Source organism: Podarcis liolepis, assembly GCF_965112155.1.
Source record: "Podarcis liolepis genome assembly, chromosome: 14".
NCBI lineage: Eukaryota > Metazoa > Chordata > Lepidosauria > Squamata > Lacertidae > Podarcis > Podarcis liolepis.
Genome location: NC_139569.1, coordinates 47,988,864 through 48,012,653, shown reverse-complemented (window position 1 = coordinate 48,012,653; position 23,790 = coordinate 47,988,864). Strand labels below are relative to the sequence as shown.

The 23,790-nt window shown below is 47.8% G+C and overlaps 1 protein-coding gene and 2 long non-coding RNA genes across 5 annotated transcripts in view; 2 read left to right on the top strand and 1 right to left on the bottom strand.

The window, feature by feature from the left end:
- Positions 1-4,464, top strand: part of LOC310693676 — a 111,289-nt gene extending 106,825 nt beyond the window's left edge. Inside the window, exon 2 of the long non-coding RNA XR_014519316.1 lies at positions 4,330-4,464. This is a non-coding gene — a long non-coding RNA (uncharacterized lncRNA). The remainder of the gene's footprint in view (positions 1-4,329) is intronic.
- On the bottom strand, positions 555-23,774 carry TEX9 (testis expressed 9). Of its 3 annotated transcripts, none has more exons than XM_083475948.1 (12): positions 23,678-23,774; positions 23,069-23,157; positions 20,421-20,484; positions 18,523-18,599; positions 10,807-10,855; positions 8,527-8,612; positions 7,823-7,986; positions 7,088-7,170; positions 4,857-5,030; positions 3,945-4,079; positions 2,020-2,154; positions 555-998 (listed from the first exon to the last, which is right to left on the bottom strand). In XM_083475948.1, the coding sequence occupies exons 1-12, from the start codon at positions 23,741-23,743 to the stop codon at positions 921-923; spliced, it is 1,200 nt and encodes a 399-aa protein (XP_083332074.1). In that variant the 5' UTR covers positions 23,744-23,774; the 3' UTR covers positions 555-920. The 3 variants fall into 3 exon arrangements, with proteins under 3 accessions (XP_083332074.1, XP_083332075.1, XP_083332076.1); XM_083475949.1 differs by lacking the exon at positions 23,678-23,774 and adding an exon at positions 23,272-23,634; XM_083475950.1 differs by lacking the exons at positions 20,421-20,484; positions 23,069-23,157; positions 23,678-23,774 and adding an exon at positions 19,453-19,607 and having other exon boundaries at positions 18,523-19,119.
- On the top strand, positions 8,609-9,997 carry LOC310693674. Its single transcript, XR_014519308.1, has 2 exons — positions 8,609-9,001; positions 9,838-9,997. It is a non-coding gene; the product is annotated as an uncharacterized lncRNA (long non-coding RNA).
- Positions 23,775-23,790: the final 16 nt, after the last annotated feature.

Genomic DNA, 23,790 nt, shown 5'->3' with positions numbered 1-23,790 from the left:
ATTTAATAAGTGATTGGAAATGTACTTGTAATGGGAATTGGGGTTGCTTGTGCGTAAACTGCAAACTGCTCCAAGCTAGCCGTGTAGCTAAAACTTTCCCCGGTTGACAGCCCTTGAAACGCGGCTGTCTTAGTCACTGGCAGAATCCGTCAGTGGGCGGGATCTAAATTTCTTCCAACATAAAAGTTGCTTGACACCAAGTCTCCGCCTAGATTCTCTGCGTGAAAGCCTTCTGCGCAGCGTGGGCGTGCCAAGCGGAGGTCCTGTGCTCTCTCCGCTGATTTCACTGGAAGAGTCTCTGAGCCTCCCCTCCGCCTTACTCTCAGCTTCCCCTTTCTCCCTGGTGTCCCCTGGATTTCTTTCCCCCGTGGGAACCCTCTCTCTCTCCTTGCTAGTTCCCTCCCCTGCATCACTGGAGCGACTTTCCTCTCCTCTTCCCTCTGATGGCAGTTCCCTGACAGTACTCATTTATTTGTGCTTCTGTGGAGGGAACTGTGACATGGGAGTAACCTTGCTCAGAAGCAGCTCTTGTTATTTAATGATGGACAGGAAACTTGGAAAATAACAACTTTATTGTGAAAAACAAAAAGGCTTTACTAAGCTACTGATGAAGTAACTCATAAACTTAAGGGTGTCTTTAGCGTCAGTGGAATATGTGAAGCTCCCCAAGCTAGTCTTGGTAAACTGGAAGACAACAGCAGTTGTCAGTACAATTGCTTAAATGGAGGAAGATGAACCAAGTGGCAGCTGGCAATAACAGTGGGGAGGAGAGAACAAACAGGAGCTGATACTACACTAAAATTAACACATTACAGTGTCTGAGAAAACTTCAGTGGATTTGCTTTGAAACATGTTTGTTATTTTGAGCAACCATAGTGCTGAATGTTAACTGTGTTTCCGTCCATGTACAGTGTTGAACATTAAGAATTTCCCCATTCCAGGGCTTTCATAAACTCTTCTTCAGTGAAAGAAAGCATCTTTGCAGATTCAATGTGCATCTAAGGAAAGGGGGGAAAACAATTCATTAATAGTTACATGAAAAATTTAACTCTGACAAAATTTACCTTATTCCCTATTTTAACATTTGTAAAATCAAAGTGCAGGTGAGAAGGAAGCCAAGGCAACCACTTATTCTTCTGTTATGTAAGAGTTTCTTCCAAGCATTTATGCTGAATTATAAAACTGGCCATCTGCACCCTTGACGATAAAACTGGTTCTCCCCCTCTAGACCAGCTCCATCCATCTCCTACTTACTATGACAGATAATGAAGTTACATGACTATAGCTGAGTCAGCTGGAGGGAGCAGATCACTTGGGATGCCTGAAGCCACTGCTCAAGCTGCTGGTGCTTTCTGAGACAAAGCAGCCCAAATCCTTTTCAGACCTCTTGGCTCTGCACAACTTCCCTGGTGGTGGTTCAGCTGCAGTACTTAGCTTATTTTTCAAACAATTGTCTTAAGGAAGTTGTCTGTTCTTAAGTCCAAACCACTTCCAAGAGAAAGTTTAGGAACAGATGTAGCTGGAGGCTGGCTAGGCCACCCAAATGTGCTCCATGGCTAACTGCTGCCTTGCTAAGACTTGCTTTCCCTTTTCCCGCCAGGAAAGTTTTCTGTCTAGTAAGACACAATGAAAAAGAAATTGTATTTGTTCAAACAGAGAAGTTCTTAAATCTCTCAATGCAGTAGACAAAAGACAGCATGGCTAGTTGCTAATACTGATACCTGGGAAGGGAAGAGATGGGTGTCCTTCTTGCCTTTTTCTGGACTGGTTCAATGCAAGTCTCATGTCCTAGTCCTAAAGCAGCCCATAATTCTAGTTTATGTTGGCTCAATTGTGTAATCCAAAGTTGTACCACATCATAGTTCTGAAAATGACCTTAACCTTCTTGGAATTTGGGGCCTCCGTTTCATATTTTGCCATTGCCTTCCTTGTCTCCCCACCCAATCAAATAAATTCAAAAGAGTCCTGTGGCCCTAACTTTAATTCAATGAAAATTGCCAACAGCACAAAATAACTTGCCTTTTGTCTCTTTAATATATCAATTAACTTTAATTGTTTCTTGAATCCTGCCATCAGCTCTCCCTTTTGTTTCTCCAACTTCTTGTTCTCAGTTTTCAGGTCTTCAAGCTTTTTATGTTCCTGGTTGACTAAATCCTAGTGGGAGAGGAAGGATATAGTGTGTGTTATGCCTTTATAGGGGACGCAGGTGGCGCTGTGGGTTAAACCACAGAGCCTAGGGCAGGGGTCTGCAACCTTTAAGACAAAAAGAGCCACTTGGACCCGTTTCCGAAGGAAAAAAAAACCTGGGAGCTGCAAAACCATTGCGACATTTAAAGCATGCACGCCGCTGCCCTCCGAACTGACAGCGGGCGGGAAGGTGACGTCGGGACGGTGCGTGACTAACGCACGCACCGCCCCCATGCGACGTCACAGCCAGTACAGCGCCCACCATAGTGGGCACACAATGCGCCTCCTCCCCTCGCTAGTATCCCCCCCGGAGCCGCAGCAAAGGTGTAAAAGAGCCACATGCGGCTCCGGAGCCGCGGGTTGCAGACCCCTGGCCTAGGGCTTGCTGATCAGAAGGTCGGCAGTTCAAATCCCCGTGATGGGGTGAGCTCCCGTTGCTCGGTCCCTGCTCCTGCCAACCTAGCAGTTCGAAAGCATGTCAAAGTGCAAGTAGATAAATAGGTACCGTGCGCTGCTCTAGTTCGCCAGAAGGGGCTTAGTCATGCTGGCCACATGATCCAGAAGCTGTATGCCAGCTCCCTCGGCCAGTAAAGCGAGACGAGCACCGCAACCCCAGAGTTGTCCGCGACTGGACCTAATGGTCAGGGGTCCCTTTACCTTTACGCTTTTATAAGCAGCTATGAGTAGAATCCTTTGGGATGTTCTTGTAGAACCCAGAGCATGTCATTCCAAAAGGGAAGGTTCAGCCCTAGGACCAGTGCTTTATTTCTAGGGAAATAGGTGCCACAATGCACCAGACCCCCCATCCCCTCCTATCCTGCCACCGTTTGCCTGCTTGCTCCCAACCCCACTCACACCTTTGCCTGCTGCCGCTTCCCACGGCAGTAGGCACAGCCTCCCAGAGGCACTTTATTATTATTATTATTATTATTACTTTGGCACAACCCTTTTACAATCGCCAAAGTGCTTTCCAGGAACTTGGAAATCATAAAAGGGTCATGCCAAAGCGCATCTAAGAGGCTGTTCTGCAAGATGAATTTCCCTATGGTCTTGCGAGTTCTTGCGAGTTTGTTTCCTTTTTCTTAAAGCCGCTACGCTGTTAATAGCCGCTAAGCTGTTAACAGCCGCTAAGCCGCTAATAGCCGTGCTTTGCAAAACGAAAAAACCGCAAGACGAAGAGACTCGCGGAACGGATTAATTTCGTCTTGCGAGGCACCACTGTACTGCCTCAAAAAAGGCACTGCACGTGATTCAGGTGATGAACCTCTTTCTAAAGCAAAGGGGGCCAGTTAGTCATTGTGAGGTGTGTATTCCAGGCACACAGTAACAACATCCAGGCATCTATAATTCTGCAACCAAAAGAAATTCTCCTGGAATTCTATTTAATCTCATATTTGACTCTGACTGCTGTGTTTGGTGTAAACATATGGACAATGTTGAGGACAAAGATACAGTGTTGTGGTTGTTGTTACTCCACCTTTCCCCCTGACATGGTCTCAAGTTAGCTTACAGATAAAAATAAATTCAGCTAAAAACATGGGGAGGGGGAGAGAATTATAAAAAAGTATGGCAGCCTTGTTCACTTGGTAACTTTCAGTCTACCCTACCTGACAGGGTTGTTGTGAAAATAAAATGGGACAATCTGCCCTAAGATCTAGACGGCTAAGGAAGTTACAGGAGGCTATTGCAGAACTTAAACATGGACATCATGTACCTCTGCTGGTTTTTCCTGTTTTCTATGCAAAAACAAAGCCTACCTTGTTGCTTTGCTTCACTTTATTCAGTTCCATTTTATATTTCTCTGCTTCTTCAAGAGCTCTGTTGAATCGAACCTCCATTGTACTCTGGCTGGCTGAAGCCTGTTTTTGGGCTCGCTTCAGATTCTCCAGTTCCTATTACAGTAAGTCAAAACAGAAAACAGGATGAAGATTTACAGCAACATGCACTTAGGGTTCTGGAGGTGGCAGGTGCTGGATTCTCATGTGCCTGTTTAGCCCAGAGGGCAGCAGCACTGGAGACTAGAGGAAGGACTTCCCAGGTGACAGGACCCAGCAGACTAGGTGGTTGCTTTGCAAGAAGTCCATTGCTGCAAATTCCTGCAACCAGGGAAGAACATTTCTCTTTGGAGGTGCTCCTGCCAAGCCACCACCTTGTTGACTTTCAGAAGATGGGGAGAAGACCTCTCTGTTCTGCCAAGATCAATGCTGTTGCTTTCTTATTGTGGCATCCTTTCCATGCTTATGCTGGCTTTGTGTGCATTATATCATTCTACAGCTATCTGTTGGTGTTTTTTCATAATTTAACATCACTTTCAGCACAGCACCGTGGGAAATATATACGGGACTGTTGTCCGCCCTGACTGCTAGAAGCAGGAGAGTGAAAAGGGTGCTGAAGTACAGCGCTGTTCTTCTCCCTGCATGGAGAAAATGCCCCTATGGAGGGAAAATAAGACAGAAACAATTTCCCTAATAATATATCCAAATTTGATTTATCTGATCACAGGAGCCGAGCAAAACGCCCTTTGCCCTTGCCCTGGCTCCTGCCTTGGGAGCAATGAAATGGCTGCTTTCCCTTTCTCTTTACTTTTCTGCAAGATGGGAATTAAACTGAGGGCGGCCAGTCCAGTGACATATTGCCATGTAATGAGGCTGAAATGGGGATCTTGTTACCTTTTCTAGTGCAGAGCACTTCTGCTGCAGTCCTTCACTTTTACTGTTTGCTTCTTCTGACAGCATTTTATACTTTTCTATTTGAGATTGCTGTACACTGGCTGTTCGCTGCAGCCTCCCACGCTCTTCTTCAGCCTCTTTTAGGGAGCTGCTTAACTTCTGATTTTCTTCATCCTGAAGACCAAGAATTAACTTACTGAACTGAGTTTAAATATGCAATTTGCTTTCACAAGTAGTGAAGACTAGGGCTGGGCGATATCTGGATTTCAACACCGTGGTATATCATCAGCTAAACCTCACAACATATTGATACACCATGATGTCTGAAATAAGGATGGAGTTATGCAGAGGCATTGGCTGGCTTCACGGTTTTTCCCACATTGTGATTTTTGCATAGCACACACACATCACAATTTGTGATAATTGCCAGGTCAAAAATTATGAAACCGCTGTCACAATATGGATTTCAAACTGGTTTTTGAGGATATATTGATATATCGTCTAGCCCTAGTGATGGCCACTAACTTGGAGAACTTTAAAAGAGGATTAGACAAATTCATGGAAGATAAAGTTATCAATGGTTACTAGCCACGGTGACCACGGTCTGCCTCCAGCATTGGGAGGTCTGACGCCTCAAATGCCAGTTGCTGCTGGGCTTCCCTTCGAAGCATCTGGCTGGCCACTGTGAGAACAGGATGTTGAACTAGATGGGCCATGGGCCTGATCCAGCACCCCTTCTTCTGCTCTGTAGATGAACTTAAGGGGCCGCTCAATAACTGCATTTTCTTGGAAGTTTAACTTGAGGAAGGCAGATTGAAAAAGCTGCATCCTTTCGTTTAACACGCTCACCTCAATAAGATGCTCAGAAAATGTGACTGAACTTACCAGAAAGAAAAAAATGGGAAGCCTTTGCCTCTACAAGTGGAATTATATGCAAAGTAGCACTTGCAGACCTTCGAACACTCCAAGGAGGCTTTGGAAGGCACAGATGAGGAAGAGACGGGTGGTGGTGATAGGTGATGTCAGGGGACTGCCATCGGAACAGGGGAGGGAGGCAGGGGGATACAGGAGCAGCACCTCAGAAGCGCCTGGTCCAGCAGTGGTGGAAGCCACACCTCCAGTGGAGCAGAGGGGGAAGGGGCAGCCAAGCGAGGGGAGGGCTCAAAGATGCTACTGAGAGCCCAAGCGCCTCACCTGGCCAGGAGGCAGACGCGCTGTTTCTGTCGCCCAGCTTACGCAGAGGGGTGAAACATAAGGAGGGGAGGCGGAGATTTGGGGGGGGTCTAAGTTCTTACGTTGGGGGAGAAACCGGAAGGGGCCACTCCCAGAATCTGCAAGTGACTAAGACGGACATGAACTTTGTGGTTCTGCACTGTAAATAGTACGCACCAAATAAAACCTGTTAAAGACAGGTCGGAGTCCTGCCTGGTTACTCACGAGCAACCACCACCAGCACCTGACAGGTGACTCCCTACTGAGGGGGACAGGCAGCAGGGCGTGGAGGAAACAGGATGTCGCGGGAGGTGTTTTGTCTTCCAGGTGCAAAGATTAACAATGTGGCAGAGAAGCTGCCAAATCTGATAAAGCCCATGGACCACTACCCCTTCGTTCTGATTCGTAGTTGAGATTTCTGCCTTTCAGGGGGCTGGACTAGATGACCCTTGGGGTCCTTTCAAACTCTACAATTCTGCGATTCAAGCAGGTGCTGGAAGCTTCTGGGCAGCAGCATGGCCAGGGAGCTCTGGGCAAAAAAGAAGCACCTACCATCGGTTTCAGCACCACCAGCAAGGTCTCAGTTCTTCTACCTCGTAGGTTCATTTCCCACCCAGCTCTTCCCAAGAGTGCTTTGGAGGAGCAGAGGAGTAACGAAGCAGAGACTAGAACTATCCTGGCACCAGCCAGAAAAGTATTTGTTTGTTGACTGCATCAAAAGGATTGTCTGTTGTGTGGGATTTCTGCTTGCGGGTGAAGAGTACAGGCTTTGCTGCCTGCAGAAGGTTACTGGCTGAGGGAGTGTGAGTGTGGACCAGAGCCCAGGCTTGGCTATAGGAACAGCCTTGGCCCTGTACAAGCATACACTTCAGATCCCTGGCTGGTGAGTATGTGAAAAGACCTTTAATCTCGCACATTTAGGTGCTAGCAACAATTGTGAGCCAACAATATAGCCCCTCATACAAGGATGTTGCTGCTACATATTATGATGCAGGAACAGAAAGTCTACCTGCTCTTACCTTCTTACTGCATTCTAGTCCCATGGCATCCAGCTCCTCCTGCATAACACGAAGCTTTGCCTTTAGGAACCGGATTTGGGCCTCTGCAGATTTGCAATAATTACATTTAATGTTCTGGACTGTTGTGCCATTCTAGACCTGACAGAAAAGAGCCTCAAAACATCTGAATAGCTTTTAATCACACGCTTATGCTAATGGTACAATGATATAGAAGTTTTGAAGACTGACAATTCTAGAACATCCTTCATAGATGCAAAGACATTCCATGAAACAAGCCATTCAATTCCCTGGACTGGGGTCCCTAGTGTCTGAAGGGAGTGCACAGGATTAAAAAGTGCAACGTTACCAGCCTTCCCCTGGGACGACCTTAGGAGCAATTCCTTGCAGGGAGGGACACCTGAAAACAATTTCTCACCCCAGGTGGCTTGCCAAGTGTGGTGATTTGCTGTTGCCAAACAAGCAGAAAGGAGATGCAGCTATGGCAGCAATGAGGATAGCACAGGTGGGCAATAAACTGTGAGACACTGAAAGACACCTCCGTTTTCTCATGTGACTGATAATTTATCCCTCATTCTAGGAACTAGATGAAACACTGCCAATTCAAAGGGTACACATGTGTTAGAAAGTCTGTCTATGTGAGGCCTTAAAATTTAAAGATCATATGAACAGGTCAGTTGGAAGAGAAATCCAGCTCCCTTTTAGCAGTAAGGAAAGGACAGTAAAAAGCAGACCCACCTGCTCCAATTTCACTTCCTGCGCCGGGGATAAGATCGTCCTCTAGATCAGGAAAGTTTCCTTCTTCAAGTTGCCCTTCAATTTTCCCAATTGTCTTGGCAAGAGAGAAGTCTGGGACTGCAACATCTGCAGCACTTGGAATGTCATGTGGTCTTAGTTTTGTGCTAGAGACAAGGCCAAAACACAGCATTTCCAAGCATTTTAAGAGCGAACAACAGAAAAAAGGACTGGAATGTAAGAAGCAATTGGCAAAAACAAATAAACTGATAAGGGGCTATTTAACTTTTCTATAAAACAAATAAACTGATAAGGGGCTATTTCATCTTTCTAGAAAAGGGGGGGTTTCTCCAGACCTGGTCCTGAAAAGTCAACAGGACCAATTATCCCAGTGAAATAGAACATCATTAATGTGACATGGATGGGATTGTTAGCTGTTGGGGTGAGGCCAGTTTTTTAAAGCTGCCCTTCTTCAGAAAGCAGAATGCTGTTAGAGGCTTTCTGTGGTTTGTTGATTGTTTTTCAGTTCACCTTGCTATTAGCCTCCGTCAATGCTACATAGGCAAAAATAGTTTTAGCCTCTTTACTTTTAATTACCGGTATGTTCATGTAGTTACTATCACCAGGCATGGTTAGAAGATAACACCAGTTACTGTTGTACTTTGAAAAATGCCTAAGATAAGCTGGGTGCTATTCAGCTGCTGTACCTTGACAGAGTTCCTTTCCCCTTCTTTCCAGATAGTGGCCTAGTCCGAAATGTAGACGCAGAGCTAGGTTTCTTCTTGTTTGGTTGCTAAGGAAAATTCACAAAAGAAAAACTCTTAGCTACCTAAAGCATATCATGGTCTTAGACATAAGGAGACAAGAGGAGCTCTGCTGGCTCAGGCCAGGGGCCCACCTAGTCCAACAGCCAAGCAGGTGGCTTGAGGGAGGCCCCTGAGCAGGATCTGAGCACAACAGCACTCTCCTCGCTTGAGACTGCCATCAACTGATATTGAGATGTATCCTGCCTCCAACAGTGGCATTTTTCTTCTCCAAGCCTGCTTTTCTGTAAATTATGAGTCACAGGTTTTGTGCAAAAGTTTATTCTAACTACATGTGAAGCAGAGTCAAATCCCCACCCTTGCACAAAGTTCTCCAGCTGCACTAGTCAACATCCCTCAGCACAACTTCTGTCCCTAGGTCAGTGTTTCCCAACCTTTTTTGGGCAAAGGCACACTTGTTTCATGAAAAAAATCTCGAGACACACCACCATGCCAGATGGGGAAAGGTCACTTTTTACTTATGTAAAAAAAAATAAAAAATAGTAACAGCATAGAAGGTAATGGTTAGACCCTCTTCCAAATATGCTAGGTTTTTATTTGCAGGGACTGTTCTACATGGGAAAGCATTCAGCACTGTCATTCTCCCATCTGCCATCTGAATTGGTACTATTCTGGGTCAACTTACTCTGCTGCATGTGTAGATGAAAATGGCACCAAGTGTGGGGGAGGGGGCAGAACAGGTTTCAGATACAGGATATTAAGCATACACGTACTTCAGATTGAACTGGTTGCTTGCTTTGCAAGTTTTCATTTCCCAAATGACTGCCTTGGCAAGCGCAATACCTACCAGGCTCAACGCCGGTCTCGCGCTGCCGCTTCCCGCGCTCTCAAGGACCCGGGAGGAGGAAGGCGTGAAGGGAATCCCGAAGGCGCGAAAACCTAGCGCATGCGCAGGCCTTCCGCCTGCGACAGCCCAGTAGGCCGGCCGAAGCGAGCGGCGATGGGATGTGGGAGGGAGCTCGCTCGCCGCCCCGCGTGTGCCTATGTGGGGCACATTACAGCCCCGTGACGTCAGCGCCACGCAGGCAGCCAGGCAGGCAGACGGCGAGAGCCCCGCACTGGGCGGCCTCTCCTCGCCGCCGCCGCCCCGCCTCTCGCCGCCCGACTCGCCCGCCTCCCTCCCACGGCACACCAGGCAACGTCTCGCGGCACACTAGTGTGCCGCGGAACACCGGTTGGGAAACACTGCCCTAGGTTGCTGTGAAAAGATAGCATGTGCTGTGACACTCAGATTAATTTTAAGTGGTTAAATACTGCACTGATTACTATGTGTCACCTATTGATCATCGTATCCCCATCCTGTTTGCAATCTTTATCTTGTTTATCCATATTAAGGGACCTAGAAAGGAGGGCACAATCGTTCCTCTTTTGTGTAAGAGCAGCTGTGCAGAGCTGGACCCCTGGCAGACTGGAGACAAAAGACAGAATGAATAATGATCCACCGCTAGAGGGCCACAAGGAACATGGAAAATTTAGACTATCTTTCTTAATGCTCCTCTTGCTTCTGGATCACACACAAACAAAAAACAAACGCCCTGTGGCCACAGACCTCTGGCCTGTCCAGAAGCTCTTTCATTTCCTCCCACAGGCTCGCACATCAACTCTCCACTACTCCTTTTGTGCAAGGATCCTTACAAGCCCATGCATCTGAGCCCATACAAGCAGGCTCAGCAATGTAAGACTACAAGCCCTACGCAAACGCACCTTGGCGCAAGTGTCCCTGGATTCTGTGGGAATGATGCTCACTGTGATACCATTAAAGTAAGTGGTATAATAAGCAATTTTTGTATCTGCAAAACATGTCTTCAGATCAATGCACTAAATTTAAGTAACAATGTTTGTGACTGTAAGAGGTTCATATATCAGTGTCCATTCCCAAAGTTTTTTTAAAAAGAGTAGAAAATATGAAGGCCTTGAACAATTTCCTTACACAGGAGATCTGTCTTGGGTGTAGAGAAATAAGAGCCAAGATGAACAGTTGTCATCCGGTCCACTGTCCTGCTTCAGTCTAGCCATGATCCAAAGAGAGGCGGGTTCTGTCCCACCTCATTCTCTGATTCACTGAATGGATTCTCTGTGCCTCCACTGCTATTGAAGACACACAGCAAATGTTACCTTCTCCTCCTGCTTTGAGAGGAGCACATCTGCCCCCAATTTCAGTACCTTATTAAGTGCAAGAGGAGCAGTTGGCAATTCAGGAGACCACTGATCTCTGGAGAGAAAAAGGAAATTGCAGCAATTAGCTTATTTTGAAGAACAAAATAAATTATGTATTTTACTGTGACTTAATTTTTTTGAACCAAAATTGTAGAAGAGAAGATCAATGATGCAAAACACATCACTCACTTTTCAAAATGTTTTGGCTTCATAGAAACAGCTTCAGTAAAGAGCTCCTTCCTGTGAGGTGGGTAGCATGAGCAGCACTGGCAGAGGACTGTGGTCTGTCACGCTGGAGATACCCAGAGAGTCTGAAGCTGGCACCATATGGCCACATCCTCATGGACATGGGAAGAATCAAAGCATCCAAGGGGGGGGGAAGCCTGGGGGGGAAGCCTTCCTGTGGGATATCCAAGCCCTCTCTGTATTGGCTGCTAAGAAAGAAGGGTAATCAAGGGGGAAGCTGTGGCATTTGCCTGCTGCTCAATCTTGCACTTGATAAAACCGAAGGCAATGCTCACCAAACCAGGGCACAGGGGTGACATTTTAAGACTGATTTGTGTCCTGCCCCAATTTAGTAATGTGAAGGCCTGGAGAGAATGTCAGGGGTGATGAGACTAGGAAACTGTCCCCCACCATCCTGGACCTTCCCATCTTCCCCTGCGACCCCAAGTCTCTCTTCTTCAAGCCCCAGGCACAGAGATCCCCAGGAGTTCACAGTGTAGCTGACCCCTCTTGACTTCTGAAAGCTGTGCGGCTTGGTCCTTCAGCAATCCTACTCTTTTGCAATTAGTTGGAAGACTACTTGAAACTATAGGACTGTGAAGACACAGGCTACTTCCAGACTTTGTTCTCCAGTGCTGTGTGTCTGCTGCCCAGCCATGAAGGAAGACTGTGAAATGCAGCCTGGATGTGGACAGAGTGCCCAGTTAACAAAATGCAGCTGGCCTTTGGAAATATCCTTGGATGGTTCTGGGTCCAAAGGAAAGGGCAATGCAAAACTCTGGCAACTTTCTTGTGTGGTCTAGTTTTTTTACGAAGCAAGGGAGCAGCAAGCACCATAGTTGAGATAAGGTCAACATTCTTCTTCCAAACAGTAAGTTCATATAAAAACAACCCAGAGAAAATTCACAGCAAAGTCTACTGGGCAACCAGTAAAGTTATATCCCCTTCACTGGCCATAATGGAACAGCGATCTCTCCCTAACTTTGAATTTGACTGATCCAAGAGATCAGATGCAGCCATCTGGCTTGGGATGAAAGGAAAGGAGAGCTGAGCTCACAATCTTCAACATCCTGATATGCCCAGATCCTGGCGTGGGCACGTGCAAATTTACTTAGAGGTAAATTTAAAAGATTCTGGGTGTGTTGGCATAAGTCACCCCCCCCATCCCAGCACAGGAAGCCAAGTCCCAAAGCACTCCAAGCATTGTGGAGAGACAGGGTGCTGCATAGCCAGTGGCCGTACAGCTACCCTTAATATGGCTATGAGAGGTTGGAGCAGTCCACACAGAAGCTCAAAATCAGAAGCCGCAAACCAGTAGCACCCTGCTTGTCCCCAGACATGGCTAGCCCAGCCAGTTGATCATGCTGGCACTGAAGTGGGAGAGATACTGACAGTTCTAGGCCCTTTGATAGAAGCCCCAACTACCTTTTGCAGGAAGCTTCTGGCTCAGTTTCCTGGAACTGGCCAGAAGAGGTAGAATAATAATGCATCTTAAAGGGAACAGCTTCTAGATTTAGGGGCAAGACCTATAAAACTTTGTAGCAAAGTCCCACTGCTTAAAATGTCCTGTGAACTAAAGGCCAATCAAGCGCACAGACACCGAGTAGGGAAAAGCGGCAGCACTTGGAAGAAGAGGGAGGAAGAAGCAAGCAAGCAAGCAAGCAAGCAAGCAGGGGAGGTGGGGAAAGGGAGGAGAGGAAGGAAACCAGCCCTCCCCCACCCCTGAAAAAGAAAAAGACTGTACTTCCAGAATATAGTGACTCGTGTTGGTCACAGGCAAGGATCACTGCCTGCCTTCAGAAAAGCTGATTTGGCAGAAACAGAAAAGCCCAACACACCTATACAGAGGCAAGAAGAGAAGAAAACTAAACATTAGATTATAATCTTGGCAGGGAAGGAGAGAGTGTCAGGAGTGGGCAGCCCTTGGGTTTGCAGCTTCCCTAGGTAGTGCCAAGCACTCATGCAAGCAGAAGTTCACAAACTTGTATGAACTGGAGTATTTACAATGGGAAACATAATAATAGCTGTGGGGTGTGTAAGCTAGAAACACACTGTGTAACTGCTGCACTGTTTGAAAGGTATGTATGTGAATGTGGAACAAAAGTGGTGTAATCTGATTTGCCAGCTTACAAAAGGGCCAATTTATCTGCAGCACTTTCTTCCTGGAGAGTACTGATGCCCAACAAGCTGCCCTGCAAGTCTTGCTGGGGGGGGGCACTCTCATGCCATCCACTGACTTAGTGCCTTCCCACTGGTTTCTTAACATCCCCGGAAAGGGCTTGGCAGCACCATACACTCTGGTCTGCAGCTCACCTAAATACAACTGGGGGCAGAATTATGAGAATTATCCTAAAATGATAAAGAAAGAAGTCCTGATTTGAAGAACAAGGGGTGCCACAATGGCCAGAAAAAGCCAGGATAGAAAAACCAAGTCTGTACCAAACAGAAAGTGGAACTTCAGTTATTATGTCTCTTCACAGGATGCGGTCTAAACACTGCACCTTCCTTGTGCAAGCATCAACCCATGAAAGGCCACTGCTGCAAGCCACTTGTGTATTAGGGAGGATTCCTATGGCACCCTTGCCTACACTTGATCACAGAACCACAGTTCCAGGCTGGAGTATACTCGCTGTCTTGTTATTTCCTCCCCGGAGGACTTGCAAGCAGGAGGGCCAGGACTCGGGCTCTTCTACTCAAATCTGTGAGATGCTGTAACCCAACTTATTTCTCTGCCCCTCTCTCCTGAGCCACTTCTTAAAGACTCTGGATGCTACAAACCCTCTGAAAACTGAAGTTACTTGCGCACAGCTGTGAGAGTTATTCCCATATTCAAATGGGTCAGCAGTGACCTTTTGCTGCCTAGGGGCAGAAACAGTTCAGCTCCAGTACTAGTGGAGTCTGAGCGGCTGGATGCAAACATGAGAAGCACATGCCTGACCGTCTCCTCTGTGTTCAAGTAATCTGGTTCCTACCTGACCACACACTCATCCCGGCCAAATGCTATGAGGTGCACGGCTGAACAAAAGGCCAACAACTGACTTGCTTTGGTTATCAGCTGTAGAAACAAATCCCCACCCCAAACATATATTCAGAGGTATATTACATTTTTTAAACTTATAGGTAAAGGGACCCCTGACCATTAGATCCAGTCATGGCTGACTCTGGGGTTGTGGCGCTCATCTCGCTTTATTGGCCGAGGGAGCCGGCATACAGCTTCCAGGTCATGTGGCCAGCATGACTAAGCCACTTCTGGCGAACCAGAGCAGCGCACGGAAACGCCGTTTACCTTCCCGCCAGAGCGGTACCTATTAATCTACTTGCACTTTGATGTGCTTTCAAACTGCTATGTTGGCAGGAGCAGGGACCGAGCAACGGGAGCTCACCCCGTCGCGGGGGTTCAAACCGCCAACCTTTTGATCGGCAAGTCCTAGGCTCTATGGTTCAACCCGCAGTGCCACCCGCGTCCTGAAAAACTTATACAGTCTATCTTATGCACCCCTATTTTAAGCACTGCAATTACACTGTTCATGCACAATATGGAGCTGTGTGCCCCTCCTCTTTAGGTGAGTTTGTTTAACTGCTGTTTCTGACTCTATGGGGAGGGGGCACAGAGCACACCCTTTGCACATCTAAGGACTCGGGAGGTCCATTCCTTGACTTCTCCTGTTAAAAGGGGCTCTCAGCCAGGGCTGGGAAAGGCCATGTGCCTAAGATTCCAGTGAACTAACCTTTTGGGTTGATGTGAACCAAGGATTTAGCTTGGTACAAAAACAACTTGTCTAGTCTGGCTTTTGATTCCTCCCCCACCTAATTTTTTGTTAGGGGTAAGGAATTTAGGAAAACAATAAGTCATCTCAGAAAATAAAGGGAGGGACTCTACAGAAAATACTTGGGCTGTCCACACTTTGAATGCCAATCATTAGGGCTGGGCGATAACTGCTTTTCAACATCGTGATGCATTACCGGTGAAACATTCCAATATAGTGATAAATCACAATGTCTGAAAATGAGGAGTTGGAACTGGCTTGGTAGCCAGCCAGCCCTCTATGGCCAGCCACGCAGGTGATCAGGAACACTGTGCGCTGCTTCTTCATAGTGAGGCCAGGTGGGCAGCTCTGCCCTGGGTAGAGCACATCAGCTGGGGTGCAAACAAGGAGCCCTGGGGCACAGCTGGCCCCCCCACCACAGCCTCTCCCTGGAGCCAGCCCTGGGCTGCCCGCAGCTCCCACTCACATCGAGGGTGACTACTGGGAACTGCTTCATTCCTCCAACGTGGTGGAGCTCCCATCTGTGCTGATCACTGCCACCAACTGACCAGGAAGCCCAGACCCGGAGGCAAGGAAGAGGAGCCAGCACTGCTTCTGCTGCTGCTCCCCATGTGCTCTCACCACAGGGACCCTTAGGACATGGCCAGCACCCAGTGCGAGGTGGAAGGGAGGAAGGAGGCAGCTTGGTTGCTCGGCTGGAGAAGTGCTAGCAGGCAAGTGGCAGGCAGGTGAGCGAATGAGCACACAAGAGATAGGTGCAGGCATGGCTGTTGCCCCTGGCCCCACTCCAGTATCTTAGGGGGCAGCTGGGCTGCAGAGGGAGGGAGGGAGTGGGCCTTGGGTGGCCCTGCAGGGCTCCAAGAGGAGAGCCGAGGACTGGTGATGCTGTGTGTGAAACCCTGGTGAAACCTGCTGGCATTCATAGTATACTGCCTAAAATTGTGAAATTGTTCCTGTGATGTAGGTTTCAAAACCGGTTTCGGGCAATGAATGAATACATTGCCCAGCCCTATGGATAATCTTGCTTCTAACTGATTGAATTTAAATAAATTTGTATACTACTAAAAACTAAGTACAAGTACACACCCCCCCACTTGGGTGTGATCATATATACGTGTGGCACTGGAAAATAATTAAATAATTAAATTAATATCAGGCAATGGAGGAAGAAAGCTGGAGAATCCTTTTGGCTTGAGAGGAGATCCTTCCTGGAGCCCAAACAGGACTTCAGTTAGGGTGGAAGAGACCGGAGGTGTAGTGGAGCTTTGTTTAGTGCTACTGCACACCTCAGCTGCAGTTTTCCACGCGTCCTGCACCCTCCAGCTGGCCCCTAAACTTCAATTCCAGTTGTGGATATTTTGGATGCAGTATTTTTTGATCTGGATTGGAGTGGCAGAGAGGGCATTTAAAGGGTGCTCCCCACTTATAGAATTTTCATTTGTGCATGTGGGGCGCTGGAACGTAACTCCTGCATAAATGGGGAGTTGCTTGTATAGATACCTCTGTAAAGTATTGAAGGAAGTGTGGCGCTTGTTCGGAAGAGGTGTTCCTCCTCCCTTAGACACAAGGGGGAATGCCTCTTCTGAAACGGAGCCTGCTGTGACATACATATGCATCAAACAGAGGCCTTATTTCTTCAGGACAATTTATTCATATGCAAATTCATGCAATTTCATTGATTTAGCCAACAGTAATAATCAAGAGACAGTCCTAACCCTCTAATATGCCAGAGATCAACCATCTTCAAAAACTAAATGACATGCCCTTCAATCTCAGCCTCACCATTGAAAATTTGTCCACTGTTTCATCAGCAACAAAGCTAGTTTATAATTCTACCTCCCATATTTTGCAGCCGTACAGAACTGACAAAGATACACCACAGGTATGAGAGAGCAATTCTCAGCATTTCCTCCACTTGATGAGTTGCCCCTTGTAATAGGTATGAGTTACTCGTGCGTAAACTGGTGCCTTTCTCGGTTAATTTTGACTTGTTAAACCTTTCTGACTGCACAGCCCCTTCTCATCGTGGCTGTCTCAGTCACTGGCAGAATCCATCAGTGGGCGTTTCTTGAACCTCTTCCAACATAAAAGTTGTTTGACACCCAGTCTCCTCCTCCTCTCACTGCGCGGGAGTCTTCTGCGCAGGGAAGGCGTGGGTAGCGGAGGACCTGGGCTCTCCTCACTGATGTCCAGTGAAGAGTCCTGGAGCCCTCTCTCCACTTCCCCCATCTGCCTCCCTTTATCCCTGGTGTTGCGCTGATTGGCTTCCCCCTCTACTGAGCTGTTTCTCCCCCTGCTGCTGGGTCCTTCGCCAGCATCATCTGGGAGCCTCCCCTTCGCCTCTCCCTCCGATGTCAGTTCCCTGACACCCCTGTTTGGCCTGTCCCAGATAAGACTGAGGCATTGTTGGTGGACAGTTCCCTAGACAGGATGGATGGGAGGTTGCCTGCTCTTGATGGGGTTACACTCCCTCTGAAGGAGCAAGTACATTGCCTGGGGGTACTCCTTGATTCACTGCAGTTACTTGAGGCTCAGGTGGCCTTGGTGGCACAGAGTGCCTTCTATCAGCTTTGGCTGGTGGCTCAGCTGCACCCTTCCTTATCTGGCTAGGAAATAGCCCAAGTTCTGTTGTCTATGCTCTGGTAACCTCTAGATTAGATTACTGCAATGTGTTATACGTGGGGCTGCCTCTGAAGACGGTTCAGAAACGTCAGCTGTTGCAGAATTCTGTGGCCAGGTTGCTCACTGGGACAAGATGATTTGAGCATATTACACCCCACAATCATCTTCTGAGGCCCCACAAGAGGTCCAGAGAGTGGCAACAAGAGAACAGGCATTTTCTGCAGTGACTTCCAGCTTGTGGAACGCTCTCCCCCGGGAGGCTCAGCTGGCAACTTCATTACATATCTTTAGGTGCCAAGCAAAAACATTTATAAGCAGGCTTTTGGCTGATTAATCTATGGCCTTTTAAGCGTGTTTGTGGAAGGGGGTTTATTGGTTTGGGGAAAATTTTGTTATGTATTATTTTTTCTCCTTTTGTATTTTTATGTTGTGAACTGCCCTGTGATCTTTGGATGAAGGGCGGTATAGAAATCTAACTTGAATAATCAAGAAAAAATAAGTATAATAACAGCCTTTGATGAGAGACGTGCAGTGTGAGCTTATACAGGTCAGTCCCAGGGGGTTTATGGCTTGGTGCTAGGTACAGAGGATGGCAGCCTTAGTGGGGAACTATGCAGCACAAAAGACTGGGGTCAACAGGTGCCTCAATGTTTCCAGGAAGAAGAGACATGCAATTGTTCTGCAACATGGGAATGCAAGACTTGAGAGGCCCTTACAAGACCTGCATCACTTGCACAAGGCCTTACAAAAGGTCTTATGAAATTGGAGGTGGGGTGCAGGTGGAAGAGAACAGGTCAAGGAGGAGGTCTCAGCACAGCTGTGGAGTGCAATCTCTTATACTGTCTGCTTTGGGAGACCAGGGCACTTGAAGGACTCAGAAAGAACTATTTCCCAGGTAAGCACAACTGCCCAAGAGCCTTTTAATGGGAGAATCAGCTGGACCCTGAACCTGGGACCCCATGCATGCCAAGTGTGGAGTTTCCCACTAAACTATGGCCACCATTACATTATCCCACAGCCCTGAATTTTGCAAATAAAAAACTATTCTCTCTCAAACCCCTCTCTGGCACTGAAGGCCTTCAGCAGATACATTTTAGGAAGAGCTTACCTCTGATGTTTGGTCTCCTTGTCAAACAATTCAACCTGTGTAGAGATTGGCCTGGACAACATTTCTTGTTGATCTCTCTTCAATAAGGAAAGATTTTATATTATTGTCAAATACAGTGTATACTACATCCAATTAACAGCCATCATAAACACTTAATTATTTTGGTTGTGATGATTAAGAGATGTGCAGAAATGAGCAATAACTACCTCACCACCACACTGTGTCACAGACTACTTTTTTAAATTCCGCAGAGTTCCCAAAGCTTTGTTTTCCACTACTGAGATAATTCTATATTACAACTTTAGTGAGAAGAATTTAGAATAAGAAGATAACTTTAATTACCAGTTAGCCCAACCCACTCTACTCTATAGATGCTAAGAAGATTGCCAGGATTAGAAAGAAAGCTTTGGTGGAGTTTTACTCGCCAGGAAAGCTAAATTTTTCTTTCCATACAAGGGCAGGTGAAATCAGTCCTTCTCAAAGCAAATGTTTTTGCCATTCAGAGGAGTGAACCCTGTCCAACCACAATGTAGGGACAAAGTCAGGTCACTGCAACCCAAACTGGCAGGGTTGGGGGAGGGGAAGGCATCAGTATGTCTAGTGCAGGGGTCTGCAACCCACGGCTCCGGAGCCGCATGTGGCTCTTTTACACCTTTTCCGCGGCTCCGGGGCGAATACTAGCGAGGGGAGGAGGCGCATTGTGCGCCCCGACACTCCCCACTGTGGCGGGCGCTGTACTGGCTGTGACGTCGCATGGGGGCGGTGCGTGCGTTAGTCACGCACCGTCCCAATGTCACCTTCCCGCCCGCTGTCAGATGGCGGCTCCGGAGATATATTTGTTTTAAATGTCGCAATGGTTTTGCGGCTCCCAGTTTTTTTCCCCTTTGAAAACGGGTCCAAGTGGCTCTTTTTGTCTTAAAGGTTGCAGACCCCTGGTCTAGTGTGAGCAGCAAGTGGGCTAATGGTATCTCCCTAAGCCTCACCTACTGCCTTGTAAAAGAAGCAGAAGCAAGAAGCAAGAAGCCAGCGCCCACCAATCCATACAGAGAAGGAAGATGGCCAGAGAAGTCCTAATCTCTATAGACTGAGTCAACAAGAGAGACAATCTCCACATGCAAAGACCACCCCATTGTTGTGGCTAAGTATTTGCAGTCAGGCCACTTTTAGAGATAGGCAATGTGAAGTACGTGTTTTTTAAATATTCAAACCATATAATGGTCTGAAAACAAACGTTAGTGTACTGTGTACGAAAAGAATGCTATTGTAATGTTGCTCAGAGGTGCCAACTTTGCTTTGTCTTGACTGAAGCTAGGAAATAAAACATGGGAGTGACTGGACACACAAACTGGTTGTCCATTGTTCGTTTTTCTAAATGATCCATGAGCAGAAAATCAAGAACAAACCTTGGTTTCCACTTCTGTTTCGTCTAGGAAGAAACCAACCACGAGTGCTCGTTCACATGCAATGCCAAGCCAGCCACTCCATGGTTTGCTTCCTAGCTGAAGTCAGGGAAGGCGTTAAAGATCTCCATCTTGTCAGCATTCAATCACAGCTTTCATCCCGCCCACGTGTTTAGGGCATGTGTGGCTTCTGTTGATTCAGATGCCACAAATAGAGTTGAGTATTGTCAGCATAGTGGTAACACCTTGCCTCACATCTCCTAATAACCACTCCTAGTGACTTTGGATAGATATTAAATAGCAGAGGACAAAACTGTGGCCTGCGGGTGGAATTACAAGGTGCCCAAAGCGCAGTTGCCAAGTACTAATCGCTAGAACCAACCCCGTAAGTAGGAGTCAAACTGCCGTAAAATGGTACTCCCAACTCATGGAGGTAGTCCAAGAAAATACGGTGGTCAACAGTATTGTAGCTCAGCAGGTCTGACACTGGGGACTCACCATGACTTCTTCAGCCTGACGCACCAATTCTGCTGTCTTGGCTTCTAATTCTGCATTTACACGCCTAAAACAGTAATTGAAAACTGTGTTTAACTCGGCTATCTTTTAGAAAGCAAGACCACTAAAATGGTGCTGCAAGGAGTCTGCCTTCCCGGAACAGACTCCCGGGAGAAACTTGCCGGCTGACAGCTGCAGGGCGCAATAGAAAGCAAATACTTTGCTAGGAACACAGAATCATAGAACTGTAGAGTTGGAAGGGACCCCAAGGTTCTCGTCCAATCCCCTGCAATGCAGGAATCTCAGCTAAAGCACCCATGAGAGACTGCCACCTAACCACTGCTTACCGTATGTAGTCTGGTCCCATTAGTTTTAAAATCTGTGTTTGAACTTTGGGCTTGTGCTGAGTTTTCTTTTTCCACTTTCTTCTGATTTCATGGTTTTGTGTTTCTATACTTGTGTACTGAAAGCCACTCAGCGAAGGGTAGGTAACACGCAAATCTCATTAATAAACAGGCAATAAACATTAATAAACAGGCAATAAACAGGGCAACTCTATCAAGGTCTCTGGAGGTGAATGCTCTGCTGAAGTCATCCACTCAGTATGCCTGAGCACCCTCTATATATGTTGGGAGTACTGTACTGTATTAGGTAAAAATGTAAAGGACTCGTGGCCGGTCAAGTCCAGTAAAAGGCAACTATGGGATGCAATGCTCATCTCGCTTTTCAGGTCAAGGGAGCTGGTGTTTGTCCACAGACAGCTTTCCGGGTCATGTGACCAGCATGACTAAATTGCTTCTGGTGCAACGGGACACCGTAACGAGTGCCAGGGCACATGGAAATGCTGTTTACCTTCCTGCCACAGTGGTACCTATTTATCTACTTGCATTGGTGTGCTTTCGAACTGCTAGATTGGCAGAAGCTGGGAAAGAGCAATGGGGAGCTTACACCGTCACACAGATTCGAACCGCTGACCTTCTGATTGGCAAGCCCAAGAGGCTCAATGGTTTAGACCACAGTGCCACCCACTACGTATTAGACTACAATATGCCCAAGGGGAGTTGCAGCTCAAAGCATCTGGACCAAATGGATTCAACTTACAGGAAAGGAGATTCTAACCTAATATCTGTACAGTCAAACCTTGGTTGTCGAACATAATCCGTTCTGGAAGCCCGTTCGGCTTCCAAAATGTTTGACAACCAAGGCGCAGCTTCTGATTGGTTGCAAGAGCTTCCTGCACTCAAGCGGAAGCTGTGTCGGATGTTTGGCTTCCAAAAAAACGTTCAAAAACCAGAGAATTTACTTCTGGGTTTTTGGCGTTCGGGAGCAGAAACGTTTGAAAACAGCTATTCAGGAACCGAGGTTTGACTGTACTCTGGCAGTAAGAGCTCTTTAACAGGGGAACAGACTCCCCTAAGAGGTGGTGCACTTTCCTTCCTTGGAGGTTTTGAAAGAGAGGTTAGATGGCCACCTGTATTGTATGATCTAGTTGGGATTCCTGCATTGCAGAGGGTTAGGCTAGATGACCCTCAGGGATACCATCCAACTCTACGGTTCTGTGAGGTCAGCAAGCTAGGAAAGGCTGCTGGAGCTCGCTTTGAACCAGTCACTGCGGTGCAGAGATGAGTGAATGCCAATAGTGCCTTAGTGCAGAGCAGACAGGATGGCAAGTGTGGGACTAAGATTCAAGGACCTTCAAAGAAACATTTGAACTAACTGATATGGGCCTGAAAGCGAGAAGTCCTTTGACTGGACTTAACCGTCCAGGGGTCCTTTACCTTTATTTACCTTATTGGGAAATATTGGGAAATTAATAAAAACATTTTTGACAACAGCAACATTTAAACATTTCAGTGTAGTATAGTACAGTTTAGTATCAAAATGATTTGTTTGCAGAATATGGATAGATATCTTTTCAAAATCAAGCACTGCTGGGAGCTTTCTTTTGGTTTTCCAATGCATTTCTTAACAATAAAAAAAATTGGTGTGGTGTGAGCAAATTACCATGCCCAGAGAAAAAAGTTTGAGAACCACTGGTCTAGAACAGGGGTGACCAACTCCCACGAAACTGCGATCTACTCACAGAGTTAAAAACTGGCAGTGATCTACCCCCTTTTTTGGGGTTCGGGTCAAAGTTGTTGGGTTTTTCAGGGAGGAGGTAAAATGTTGAGCTTTTTTTAGGGGAGCCACAGTTGTTCAGCTTCTTTGGGGGGAGCCAATGATCTACCAGTGATCTACCGGTAGATCACGATCTACCTGTTAGATATGCCTGGTCTAGAGGAAGGCAAGGGTGCTTCTGAGAATGCCTAATTGCCTCTCTCATATCCCCACGCAACTGGGCTTAGGGGCTCAAGCCTGAGCCCGAGAAAGCGGCACTTACTTGGGAGTAAGGAAGCAAGGGGGGAAATGCTTTGTCGCCATCAAAACCCGTCTCTTGGACCAGACACCCCCCCCCCCAAGAAAAAGCCCCATCGCAGCGTCGTGTGGCCAGAGCGAGAGTCGGGGGCTTCCTTGGCCAGCCCCCCTCCCACTCGCTGGATTCTCACGAAGAAAAAGACACGCGTCTTGAATCAAGGGGACACCCTTGAGGACTTAAGGGGGGGCGAGCATCAGCAGGGACCCCCCCCCTCGGGGAGAGAGACGCCCCTTACTTGTACTCCTCCTCCTTGGCCAGGAAGGCGGCGGCGCTGCAGCTCCTCGCCTTCTGCTCCGCGCCCGCGGAGGGCCGGCGGAGGGGCACCTGCGGAGGGCGGACGAAGCGGAGAGGAAAGTCAGGCGGGAAAGAAACCTCGGCCCGCGTCCCCATCCCACCCCGCCTGCGGGGTCCGGACAGGCCGGCGCTTCCTTCACCCACCCGGGCCGAGGACGAAGAGGCGCCTCCCGCCGCCATTTTGCGCCGCAGCCGGGGAGGAGGAGGCGGAGGAGGCGGCGGTGGCGGCAACTGGGGCTCCGGCGGCGCTTCGCCCTCGCTAGGCAACGGCGCGCGTGAGGGCGGCCCTCCTGCTCCGTCCTCCTCGGGCCAGCCTCCTCGTCCTCTCCCTCCTCCCCCAGGTGTTTGGGTCGGCACGGGGGGGGGGGTGTTTGTTCATGGCATTTACTGCCTATCTCCCCTTTTCCTCCAAGCGGCTCAAGGCTCTCCCCACCCATGACAACTCTGTGGGGAAGGTCAGGCTGAGAGGCAGTGGCTGGCCCGACTGAGCGGGGATTTGAACCCTGCTCTCCAGCCCTCCAGCCACTGCTGGCCATCTCAGCAGCCTCACCTCCCTCCCTTGAGGAGGCGCCTCTTCTTGGGGGGCTTTTCTGTGGGGGTGCATAGGGGTCCCCATATGGTGAACACCAGCTTCAGTGGCCCCTTGGGGGCAGGGACCTTGGC